This window comes from Paralichthys olivaceus, chromosome 1 (genome assembly GCF_024713975.1).
Source record: "Paralichthys olivaceus isolate ysfri-2021 chromosome 1, ASM2471397v2, whole genome shotgun sequence".
NCBI lineage: Eukaryota > Metazoa > Chordata > Actinopteri > Pleuronectiformes > Paralichthyidae > Paralichthys > Paralichthys olivaceus.
The window spans coordinates 11,233,403-11,245,871 of NC_091093.1; the positions used below are offsets into that span (position 1 = coordinate 11,233,403).

Sequence of the window (12,469 nt, forward strand, 5' to 3'; positions counted from 1 at the left end):
CAGCCACACATTCCTGTACGTTCATTGTGCTGCTGCGTGTATACACAGATTCTGACTCAGATCTCCCGTGTTACTCCCGTGTTAGTTTTTATTGCTCGCTTTGTTGACTCATGAAAGTGGGCCTGGCACTTGACACGGCCATGTGGAGGCCCCATGCTGCTGTTAGGTCCCTCCGTTGCTCTGTGATTGGATGAGGAAGATCATGAATGAGCAGTGTACGTAGAGCAGGAGGCATCTGAGACTGCACTAGTGCTCCCCCTCTCTCTCTCCTCATCCTCAGCTCCCTTTCTCTCCCTTTCTCTTTCACACAAGTCTAGTTTGACACAGGAGCCATGTTTGGCTTACCACAACACCTCGTTTTTCATTGTACTCTTTCCTGTCCCTTCTTGTTACTCTGGCTGCAAGAGGACGGGCACTGCAAGGCCTCACAGTTTGTGAGTGTTTCATTGCTTAAGCAAAATCGCCAAAAATGTATAGATTCCATTTCTCAAATGTGAATTTCTGCCAGTTATATTAGTCTTCTAAGACAGATATGAAAATAAAAGATGAACATGTCAATGAGTGGTGATTGATTGCTAACTAAGGGAAAACAACCAATTGATACTCTGAATGACACTCAGCCAAGGCACAACAATTCCCTTAAATACAATCACACATTGACACACACACATAGACATCAGACCTCTTAATGTGCCTGATATTTTACATCAAGATCCATGAATTATTCCGTGGGAAAAGGGTAAAAATGTTGAAAAAACGCCACAATGTTAAATAAAATTGAAAAAAAATCCTCCCCCGAGCTAAAAAACGTCATTATTTGTATTTTGTATAATCTTACAAACAAAAAAACATACAAACCAACGAATGGATCGGGTGAAAACAATTTGCTGCCCTCCATGTAAACTGTGTGAACCCTGCAAGAAAAAAAAACTCAGTCTGAAAAAAAAAGCTCCCTATAGTGAAAGTGACTGAGTTTGTGGTTAGGATGACAGGGTGTGAGAGGAACCCTGCAGTAGCCTATTATCATGGGAGAAAACACAACTGGAACGGTTAACAACCAGCGCCACAGCTGTTCAGATTGTTGAGTGATTCACAGCCTCACTGTGGAGTCAGTAAAATGTTTCGCCCTCTGTATGAATCTCTGCTTGTCTGGTAAACACAGTGTTTTTTTATAATTTGGCGTTATATCCAATTAAAGTTCATAAATAGGGTTAAATGTATAGCACGTTTCAGACAGCTCTTTAAAAGCCAGAGACCAAGCTACACAAGATAAATGTCTAAATATAAACAGTAGTTTCTTGCTGCTGCTCAGGCATTTCCAATCAAATACTGAAACACAAGAGTCTCTATGTCCCTGCAGGGTTTTTATTGCAAGCTGCCTCTCTTCTCAGATTATCACAACTGTGGCTTCAGAATATCGATTTATTCACACCGGGTTGTTTTTTGGCCTCAAGCTTCTTTTTACTCTCTTGTCAATGTTTGGTAATTGAACTTGCAAACGGTAACGCTGTCGTAACAACAGCTGAGCACTTGTTGAGCTTGATTTGAGGTTCTGTTTGTGGCCTCCAGTCACACACACAGAGACACACACTCTGCTGCACGCTGGTCAGTACTATCATTGACACCATCTGTCCACTGTATTTAGGTTTCCTTGATGTCCTACAACCACTTTTTTCCACTCACTTCCTTTATGCACAATACAAGACTTTGCTAATATCATGCAGCAGGAACTTGTGCAAGTATCTACTGCCGCTGTGTCAATTTAGCAGATGTACAAGGCATCTGGTTATCCCTGCTTTTGAGTGCTTAGTTGTCCCTCTTCACAAAAGCACCTGCAATCACATTTCACTGCTCTCTTTCAATTGGGTCTCAAGGCTGCTCTAATCTTATCTGCAGTGCTCAGTCCTCTATTTCATGCCATAATTCTTTCTTTTGTCTCCTGTCTTTCCATTTCTTACCTCACACTCTCCACCTTTTTTTAATGTGTGACCTCTTCTAGTATAGTTGGCTCTTGTTCATGCAATACTTTATTACTTCATAGTTCTCAGTCCTGCTGGAGTTGTTCTTTTATGGATGACAATATCAGTGTGGTGGTGGTCTGTGCACCACCTTGGTCTAAACTGTGCTAACCAGATGTCCTAGTTTGTCCATTCTCAGTTTCAAGCTGGCTACAAAAGGTCCTGACAAATATCTGTAAAACAATTCAAATGTCATAGTTCAACATTTACTGTCTCGGTGTAACCACGATTCAATTTATAGTTATATTGACATCAGAGCTTACATATGTTTACCATGTCTGTCTCACTCATTATTACCTAATCCCAATTAAAAACAGAACATTGAAGGATTACTTTGTCCAAAGAAAATACTGTTGAAAGCGTCACTGGGTAGGTGTGCTGGTGAGAACAGTGGTGCATGCATAGGTTGAGAAGTTTGAAAATTCACTGTAGTCTAGACTGTAATATAACAATGATTGGATAGATTGTCATGATATTTTTTTACAGATGTTCAATGTTTCTAAAGGAGGATTACCCTTGACTCCTAGTGATGGTTTCACTGGTGTGTAATCATCTAAATTGTATGAATTGTTGTTTTCTTTACCACAGAATGGGCTCTTTATATCTAAAAACTTTATATTTACATGGAGAGGGGTCCTCTCTACGGGGGCCACCATGTTTTTTTACTGTCGTCCAAACTGGACAAACTAAAACCTTATGAGTTTTTATGACAACTGAAGTTCACCACAGGTTCTCTTTCATGTTGGGAAGGGGAGGGTGAGATGAGGAGTATTCTGCTGCAACATTCAACTTCACCTCTGGATTCCACTAAATTCTACACACTGAAAGTTTAAGCTGCAACATCTGTTCAAAATTAATTTGTGCAAAAATGTGGTACTTTTGTGATTTGTAACCAAATACCTATGAGAGTCATGGCATCCGTGTCAGACTCAGCTGTACATCGTGTTAAGTGATAAATGATTGCATGCTAACACACTAAAGTTAGAATGCATAGTGTCTGACTTTCAAGGTCTTAATACACTCGAGTGTAAATATTTTTCATGCACAACAAAAAAGCGATGTCATTTCTTTTTTGGAAGGAGGTTAACTTTTCTGAGCTTATATACCTCTATATGGAAACCAACCATAGTACTATGGTAGTCTAAGCTACTCTTGGGCAAGAGGATCCTGGTTTAATCTTGAGGTCTCCTCAGATGTGGAACTTCAAACCTTTGTCTGTGCCTTGTAAATGAGGAATAGTTCCCTTCGTCAAATGAATAGGAAATCTATGCAGATGAAATCTACTTTTTCTGAAGAAGGTGGCACAAATTTAACTGGAAGCTTTTATTGAAAGTGATCCAAACGTCAACAACTCTCATCACTGGAGATATGAATATTTTCGATGTGAAATATTTAAATGTGAGTATTTTAGAATATGAGCTGACTCTATATGTCTGTATGTATTTCATTGGCTGAGCTGTGGTTGGTCACCAACACTATCAGCTGGCTTGACATGTAATATTATTATATTTTTTAATGCTAAACTAAGATGTTATCACCTGTAGAGCAACATGTGGACATTGTGAGTATGTTAGCATGTCGACATTTGAAAATATAGTATCTGAGCTGCGTTGTCTGTAAAACCTTTTGCCTTTAATATATTTCTGCCGTAATTCCAGTAGTACATCCCAAATTTAAAAAACAGGATTTTGCACCTCAGAACATGATCATTACTATACAACAAAAGAAAAAGCACCACTGTATGTTGTCCTAGGAACATTATTAGGAACAAAGTTCATTTAATTTTATGAGGCACTCATTTTTGGACCCTTTCACCAGAGCCTCTTTGTGCATTTCTCTACATCCTGACAGACATGAGCTATTGTATCGCTTCACGTTAGAGGCTGTGGAAACCTGAGCTGTGGCCTCAGGGTCATGGGGCGTCCATTCTCTGATGACAGTGAGCTGGACCGGGTGAAGACATTTTTTCTGTGCTGGGTCACTCTCCTACCTGCTCCTCCTCTTTCTCCTATTTTCCCCCAAATGTTTTTTTTTTTTTTTGTGAATAGGTGATCCATTAACAGAAATGGAGCTGCGAACTAAGTGTAGATGGTATAGAGATGTCTGCCGTCCTCCTCTCTCCACCTGCCCTGGATTTTTTCCTCTTAGACAGAGAGTTTTTCTTTGTCTATGCACTTTAGTTCTGTTTCTCTTTTGTGTTTTTTTGTTGTGCCCAGGATAGCAAGGTCTTGTCTGCAATGATGCAGATATTTTTTGAAGATATTCTCTTTTTATTTCCTCTTCTTTTAAAAAAAGTCCACATGACTCCAAATGTCTCCTTCCAGTAAAGATCAAGAAACGCCTACAAACCATTAAAAAAAGCATGCCAGGCCAGGAGGGGGTGATAAAGTCTACACCAACCATTCGTCAAATTCCACAGAAAAACATTGTGGGCATGTTCATTGAGCTTATTCTAATGTCAACATTGTAGCCGCCATCATTGTAGTCTTTTCTGGCATGTTTGAAGAAAGCAGTGGTCATCATTTCCCAAACTGTTGTACGAGACACACAGATACGGAGAAACCTCAATTTAGAAAATCTGCTCTTTGGAAGTTGTTTGTAAAAATCTTTTGTTCACATGTCAACAAGAAACCCCCCAAGAAGCTCATCTGCATTGGTGTGTACAGGGTGAAAATCAAGCTGCGGTTCATCCATTTATCCATCTGATATCCAGTAGCAATATGGTGCATGTGATTTATAATAAAATTAAGGGGATCATACTACTGCTTTTTTCTTCGTCCTCATTACAGCACAATAAGAGAGCTATTACAAATCCAGATAATGTGCAGGGTCAAAATTATTACATTTCTGGGAGATGTATAACACTCTGACTGAGTGTCTTTCATCGGCAAGTTGATTTTTTTGTATGTGTTCGATTTCATCTCTTGTCGTCCGTTCATCTCTATTTCAACCTCTCTACCTTTTGTAAACCACTGTCCTCTCTCTATTCAGAGAAAGCTATGAGCCTCTTGGCACAGTGCCATCCCAATCCATTCACTACAGACCGCACAGCCACTGCTGCCTCCCCGAGTGTGTGTACCCTGTCCTTCCAGGGGATCCCACTTGTACAGTTAAATGGCAAAATGGCCACTTCACAGATCCCCTCCTCTCCACCACACCGTGTCCTCATGAGACACCAGCAGTCAAAGCGTGCTTGTGTATGTGCCTGCCTTTGTGAAATGGGTGTTTGTGTGTGTGTGTGTGTGTGTGTGAGCACACGTCCGCCTGTGTTGAACGTGTGTGTGGCCGCAAATCTAGGGCATGTTGAGCTTCCTGGTGCAAATGTGTGTGAATATCATGGGTTTTATTCCCAAATGAAAAGACCACAACTTGAAATATGTGATACTGTGTGCTTACCTTAACTCTTTTAAAGGGTTGGACATCTACTGTATGTTTAAGTTCGCAGTTTTATATCATTAGCTTTATGCAGGTTATATTAAGATATCTTAACCTTGGTAAAAGGACATTTTCCTGTGTTTTTCCCCATTTTTTGCTTTTACCTTATCACACCTTTATCCAGTTCTGTGAAACATAATGGTTTCCATATCCAACACAGAGTGCCTTGCCAAGTGAAACCATTGACAGGGAGCTGGGAAATGAGTGCAAACGGTTTAATGACTTTATGAAAGCTAATTAGTAGAAATAAGGAGAGAGGAAGAGAGGAGCCATGGAGGTGATGTGTCTTAGAGTGTGTTTTGGGGTGCGCTTGTGCGCAAGTGTTTCTGCTCCTACAAGATTGTATGCATGTTTGATAGTCCTTTAATTGCATGTCTGTGTTTGCAGGGGTCTGTGTGTATATGAATGTTGTCTCTGTGGCAGGTGTGTGTTTTTGTGTGTGCCCAGAGAAAAGTGCAGCAGCTTTTCTCAGCATTACCCGGCCTCTTCATCAGGATGTGATGGTGGGGGGTCAGGCCTCATTTAATCAAGGGAAAAATTCCATGTCCCATTAACTTAATTAATCCAACGCCGGGGAGAGAGAAAGAGAGAGAGAAACTGAAAGAAACCTGTGTGTGTGTGTGTGTGTGTGTGTGTGTGTGTGTCTGTCTGTCTCTGTGAGAAAATAGTGTTTCCTAAGTTGGATTCACAAAGCGGTTTGTCAAAGGAAGTGTACAGGGGGTAGATTAAATGAGATGACTTACACAGGCACATGTGAAATCATGTAATGACTTCATGTAAAAGACATTTGATTTGACTTAACCTCAATTCACACTATAAACACCCATGTATAAAACTGTAATGTATGCAGCATGTTGCACTAATGAGCATATTCACCAAGAGACCCTGAAGAACCTTTAAAATACAAAAAGTTGAATAAAAATTATTATCAAATAAAAATTATAAACACTTCAATCTGTTTTCCACCATCATCGTTATCTTCTTTTTTCTTCTTCTTTTTACCTGCATTTAAAAAGCTTTTGCAATTTTTTTTTGTCATTTGCAGTTGTGTTGTCACTTGCAGTTGTAATGTGGCTTTGGCATTCATCTTTTTAGTTTTTTGTGTGAGACGTCTCGGCCACTGTACAAAACAGCATTTACTGTTAAAATAGAGGGCGAAAACAGAAAGGGTGTAGGTGAGATACAGTGAAGATGAAGACAGGAGACGAAGAGACCTGTGAGCGTATTAAAACATCTGGATGCACTGAGTGGAAGGGCTAATAATCCGATACCACTACAGGTGTATTTATTTCCATTTGGTTATATGCATCTTTATTTCAAAAGTTATCTTTGCATTTGATTAAATGTATATTTTTTTAAAAAGACAGGGGTCAAAAAAGTAAGCCACCTTCAAGTATGTGCAGGGTTAAATTGCTGTGGTCTCCTTGGACTACAGTTTATGTAGCACTCTGCTGCTCATCTCACACCAGCTCATCAATCACTCACCCCAGGACTTCCCCTCTCCCTCTGACTTTAATGTCCTGCTGCTGACACACAAATCCCTTCATGCTTCTGCACTCATTTCATTTGCAGAGCTCCTCCTCCACCTCCTCCTCCTCCTCCTCCTCCTCTGGCCTCCTCTCTCTGTCCCCAAAACACCCTGCGCCTGGAATGCACCACCCCTGTCCATCTGTGCTGCCAGTGCTATTGACTCTATGGAATTTCTGCTGCAAAAAGACAAACTGCCAAAGCCTGAAACGGATAAGTCGGCAAAAAAGCCAAATATGACAAATGAAACAGGTGCAAGGAAGTGACAATAATCAGAGCTATGTATAAAAAAAACAACATTACATTTACTGTGATAGTGTTTACTGAGTATAAAAACAAAAGGGTCACATTGAAGCTCGGTGCATTCATTTTATAATCAAATTACACTGACAAACAAAGAGATAGTGAAAGTACAGGGTGGTATGTTTTAGAGTGAAGATGAACCTAACTGAACCTACACAGCTAACAAACCTTCCTTCCTCTCTCCCACAGAAAAGCCTGTTTCAGTGGAGCTGAGCTGTGGGGCTGGGCCCAGCCATGTAGTGTTGGAACCAGGTTTGCCCCTCTTGCTGGACTGCAATCTGGGGGCCAGCGATACACCTTTCAATGTCACCTGGCTCCAGGATGGCCAGACCCTGCCTCCGGAGGGGGATCACCTGCAGTATCTGGGCAACGGATCGCTCCTCCTGCTGCCGACCTCCAAGGACGGCCAGCCTGCCCAGAGGTTGGAGGGGGGCTTCAGCTGTGTGAGTGCCAGTGCTGCTGGAGCCCTCACCAGTAGGACCGTGAATGTCCTCTTGGCAGGTAGGTGTCCAGCAACACCCGGAGCACACTGGTTTATTTTGGGTGCTTTGTTTTCTACCACTCTTATAACACAAGCAGTTAACGTGTGAACTGGGGCTTCCAATGTCCACGATCATGGATGAGAAGGTTTAACTAAATTACAATTTTGATTTGGGTCAAGCTTAGAAGATAGTATGTGTTAGATAGCATTTATACTTTAGCTAAGCTAACTGAGGCTACATCCATATTACTACGTTTTTGTTTGAAAACACATCGACTCTGCTACAAATACACATGATTTCCACACTACTCCTTCTATTTAGAAACATTTGTCTGGACGGGCAGAAATGCAGATGTTTGGAAATGCTGGCGTAGAAGCTCCTATCACATCACCCCCTTCTGGGAGAAAACAACTCACATTAGCCTCGGCTACCAGCATAGAATGCAACATTTCTTATCTATTGCAAGGGTTGCTGTTGTCTTTGCTATCAGCTGTTCTGCCTAAATTCTAAACTTTACAATGATGCAACTGTTTTGTAGCAATGAGAAGAAGCAGAAAGTCTACACATCTTCTGCTGCAGAGTAATGACACATCTCTTCCGAATACACCTTGGTTAAAAAAAAAAACATAATAAAAGAAAGAAAAAGAAAAAAAAAATCAGTTTAGTTGCACTTATATTGCACTTCCTGCAAATTGTTATAGTGAACCGTACCATAATACAGAGCCAGAACATAAGCGTGGACAGAAATTGTTGAAACTGCCATTTTCGAACAAAACTGAAGGAGTATGAACGTAGCCTGAAAGCAGAATCAATGTTCTCACCTTCTTGAAAAGACAAACTGTTCCTTTGCCTCAAATAGGAAAATTTGATAATTATGAATAAGCTGCATCTGGCATAATTACCTCTACGTTATTTCCATCACAATAATTGGTCTGCGTCTGTTTGTGTTTAGGCTGATCAAAACATTGTTATGATTTGTAAGGTAACAACAATTGGTTTAACTCACTCATCCATTTAAAACATTCAGTCAGGGAATGTGTGCTCACCACACAGAGCAGTGTGAATCGTCAGATTTGTCAGGGGACTTTGCTTGCATGGCTGGAGATGAACTTGGTTCCTCCTCTGCTGCAGATAAGAGACTTATCCTCTGGTGGAGCGCTAACAAGTGTCCTGGGAACAGGTACATGCTCAAACAAAAATCTGCTGTTCAGAGTTATTTAGAGTGAAGTAGAAAGAGTGGGCGGTTACAACAGATGCAAAAAGGAAGACGTGGATGTGAGGGACGACTGCAGCTCTTTAATCGCCCTCTCCAAGGAGCCTTCTTTTTCTCACACTCCTAAGTGGTAGTCTTTATTTAGTCATTAGCTTTGTGTAAAATGAGACAGTATCCTCTTTGGATGCCCCCACTTTTGTCAGCTTTCACATGCCTATTTATGAGGAGCTCTTGTTTGAGGGACAATAAGGAGTTGAGTGGAGGGAGGGGGGACGTTAGATGAATGGTGGGAAGGCAGAAAAGGCTGAAGAGAGTTTGCGGGGATGGTGAAAGGAAAGGCTTCAGAGACCATTAGGAATGACCTTCAGTTTGTGTATGTGTCTATGTGCTGTATTTGTGTGCAGGATCTGAATTAAATCAGCAGTGAGAGGCTATGAGATAGATGTGGCCAGTGTGTACGAGGTCGAAGCCGAAATGCCTCGACATTGATATTGTGTGGGCGTTCTCATTTCCGACTGCGTCCTCACCACCAGAAATGAGACTGAAGCAAGAACATAGGCGAGATCAAGTGTGAAAACATGTTATGGAAGCCAGTTGGTCCAGTCTAAGTGGCTTGTCTCAGTGCATGACACCCATTGCCTTGTTAAAAACATGTGGAAGAGTCTTCACTGGATGAATAAAATGTAAATAGGTTCACTGCCTCTAACTCACCTTTCTCTTGCAAATTGCCATGGCGGCAATAAGCGTGCACATCACATTACCAAAAACATCCATGTGTAAATGATGATGCCGGGGAAAAATAACAGCTTTTAGAGTTAATTAGACCAATTAACCTTTCTGATTATGAGACTGCTGGAGTGAATGTCAATATTTCCTAATTCCCAGTAGCTTTCACCTCGCATTTCAATAAAGGAAGTGATGTCAGAGCTGCTTTCTCTTCATCACAGTTTTCTGAATTTTAAGCGCATCCTCTCTAAAGTAAAACAGATTTTTTTTTATAATGGGTGCTTTCATTACAACATATCTGTCTTTTTATGCCACATGTTTTTAATGAGCTATCTGGAGATAAAATCACTGTGGTCTCAAATTACACAATTAAATATACCAAATCTGCAATGGGAACAGGATGGGGAGAATGATATTTGGATGTGCCATAAATGGTCTTTTCTTTTGCTATGTCAATGATCTCTGACACAATGAAGTTAAAAGTGGTGAAATATTGTAAAACGGACAAAAGATAATCGCAGTGCAATTTTTATCCAGCAGCCATTACAAATATGTGTTGGGGCCTGATGGGTTTTCACACTGATACTCTGTCTGAAAGCTGGGTAGCAAAGAGGTCATGGGTAAAATTAACTGCTCGCACAAGGGGAGGGGAAAAACGCTGCAATCTGATAGCTCTGGGGCCAAAGAGTGGGGCATAGATAGAGGGACGGACAAATACACAGAGAAAGAGTTGGGTAAAGTCAAGGCCAGGAGAGAGAGAGAGAGAGAGAGTGGGGGATGCAATGAGAAAAGAAAAACGAGAGGTATAGCAAAGAAAGACAAGATATGGAGGAAGGGGAAGGAAAAGGTTACACTCTTTACACAGTGCCCGAGAGCCGCCTGAAAATGTTCCTTTAAAATATAGGAAGACCTTGTTGCTAGGAAACAATTGGACATATTTTTGACCCTGTGGCTTGATGTGTCACCTTTCCTGGGAGAGCTGCGCTCCAAAAGAAATTGCCCAGTGGTGTATCAGCACAGTGCCGGGCAGAACAGTGTCAACTTTTGCAAAATCTGAGTGTGTGCTCCGCGTGGTGCTGGACGGATCTGCCGTGGAATTTCATTGCGGGCCAGGGGGACACTCATGGAGTCCTGGGAAAAGACTAATATGATTATGCTTTGACAGAGTGGAGGTGGAAGCTCGGCGAGTTGCCTTTGTTCCATCACAGCATGGGAAAAGTGTGTTCTCTGAGCAGCCACCCCCTTGCCCCCTTTCATTAACATCTGCGTCGCTGATCAGCTGTTGTCCGCTACTCACATACTCCCACCTTCCCATTTACAGACGTGCACATAAATTCACACGCTGATCCAGTAATATAATCACGAGATGCCTGTGTGGAGGCATCAAGACACACCGTATAAACACTGAGGTACAAGTAGCTTGGCTCACATGCTCTCGAACTCACATTCACACTCTGGCACCCAGTCAGGCGCTCCACTCTCTGGCAGTGTTACAGGTGGTGTGTTTACATGAGGGCATCACAGTGTGTAATGGCTGGAAGAGGCAGGGGTTAATCATCAACTCCTCCTGCAAAGCTGCCTCTGCAAGTCATTCCAAGATTTTTTTTTTTCTGAAATGAATCAAATGCTTTCTGTTACTATGGCCAGGCTTGTGTGTCAGCCTCTGTGTACCCATTGAGAAACTCTCTTCCCTCTGTGCAGAAGGAAAACACAGATGGTCGGTTTGTTGCCATGACTAACAGTTGGTGTGATAGGGGTTAGTGGCTGTGACTCCTCCAGCTCACTGTGGTTTGGAGGAAATAGATTGTGAGACTTTGGAAGCTTTCAACTTTAGAAATCTTTACACAGATATTTGATAGGCTGCAAGTTTGAAAACATCCAAATCTGAAAATGGCTACTGTCTACAAGTTAGTGTCATTCCTCTTTTCCATAGTTCTGTTGTTTAAGTCTGATGACATGTCAGGGTCTTCACTCTAATGCTATTGTCTAATGCATTGTCATGTGAAATGTGAGATTGAGTGGATCGCTATGTTACTTTGTACAGAAATTCATTGTTCCAGAGGATGAATCATGGTTATTCAGTGACCTTACCACCAGTAGGTTAACATTTTAATTTTTTAGTGAAATATCTCAACAGGTGCTGGATTGATAACCATATAATATTTGGTTATGTTAAATAATATTGAATAATTATTAAATCATGATTGAATCCTGCATTGATTTCCAGATTTTTCATCCATTGCCACCAGCCATTCAAAGTTTCCACTTATCCATTAAAATATCCTAATTAATAAACATGATTATGTAAAGAACCTCATGATTCCCCAATGATGTATTCCAACATTTCTGAGATCCCCTGCTTTCTCTGTATAGCTACACAGTTGGATTGACATGTGTATCATTTCATAAAACAAAACTTTTGGTTTCTTTTGCTGAAAATAAATTAAGTAAAAGTAGGATGTATCATATAATATCAGCTGGTGCCATTATCAGGTAATATCTACATTTTATGACATTCCCAGCAGCCTTTGCTGTACTTTGTGGCCAGCACTTATTAGGATATGTCCTGTCTTTAAAACTCAGTTTGAATAATTTATATTCACAGTAGAACAGTTTACAAAGCAGCAGTGATTAAAATATGAAGCAGTAAGTCCTAAATATCAAGCATGGAGTTTTATCAGATCTTACAGATACTAGTATTAAGTATTAAGTGTGGTGAGTAGTGTCTCACAGATGTGATTACTTTCAGGGATGTTTGAAATGAA

The 12,469-nt window shown here is 41.0% G+C and overlaps 1 protein-coding gene across 1 annotated transcript in view; it reads left to right on the top strand.

Annotated features, from left to right (window-relative positions):
* Window positions 1–12,469, top strand: part of igdcc4 (immunoglobulin superfamily, DCC subclass, member 4) — a 56,980-nt gene that overhangs the window by 11,607 nt on the left and 32,904 nt on the right. Inside the window, exon 2 of the mRNA XM_020079688.2 lies at window positions 7,473–7,784. Within this exon, the coding sequence (XP_019935247.2) occupies window positions 7,473–7,784 (312 nt within the window). The remainder of the gene's footprint in view (window positions 1–7,472; window positions 7,785–12,469) is intronic.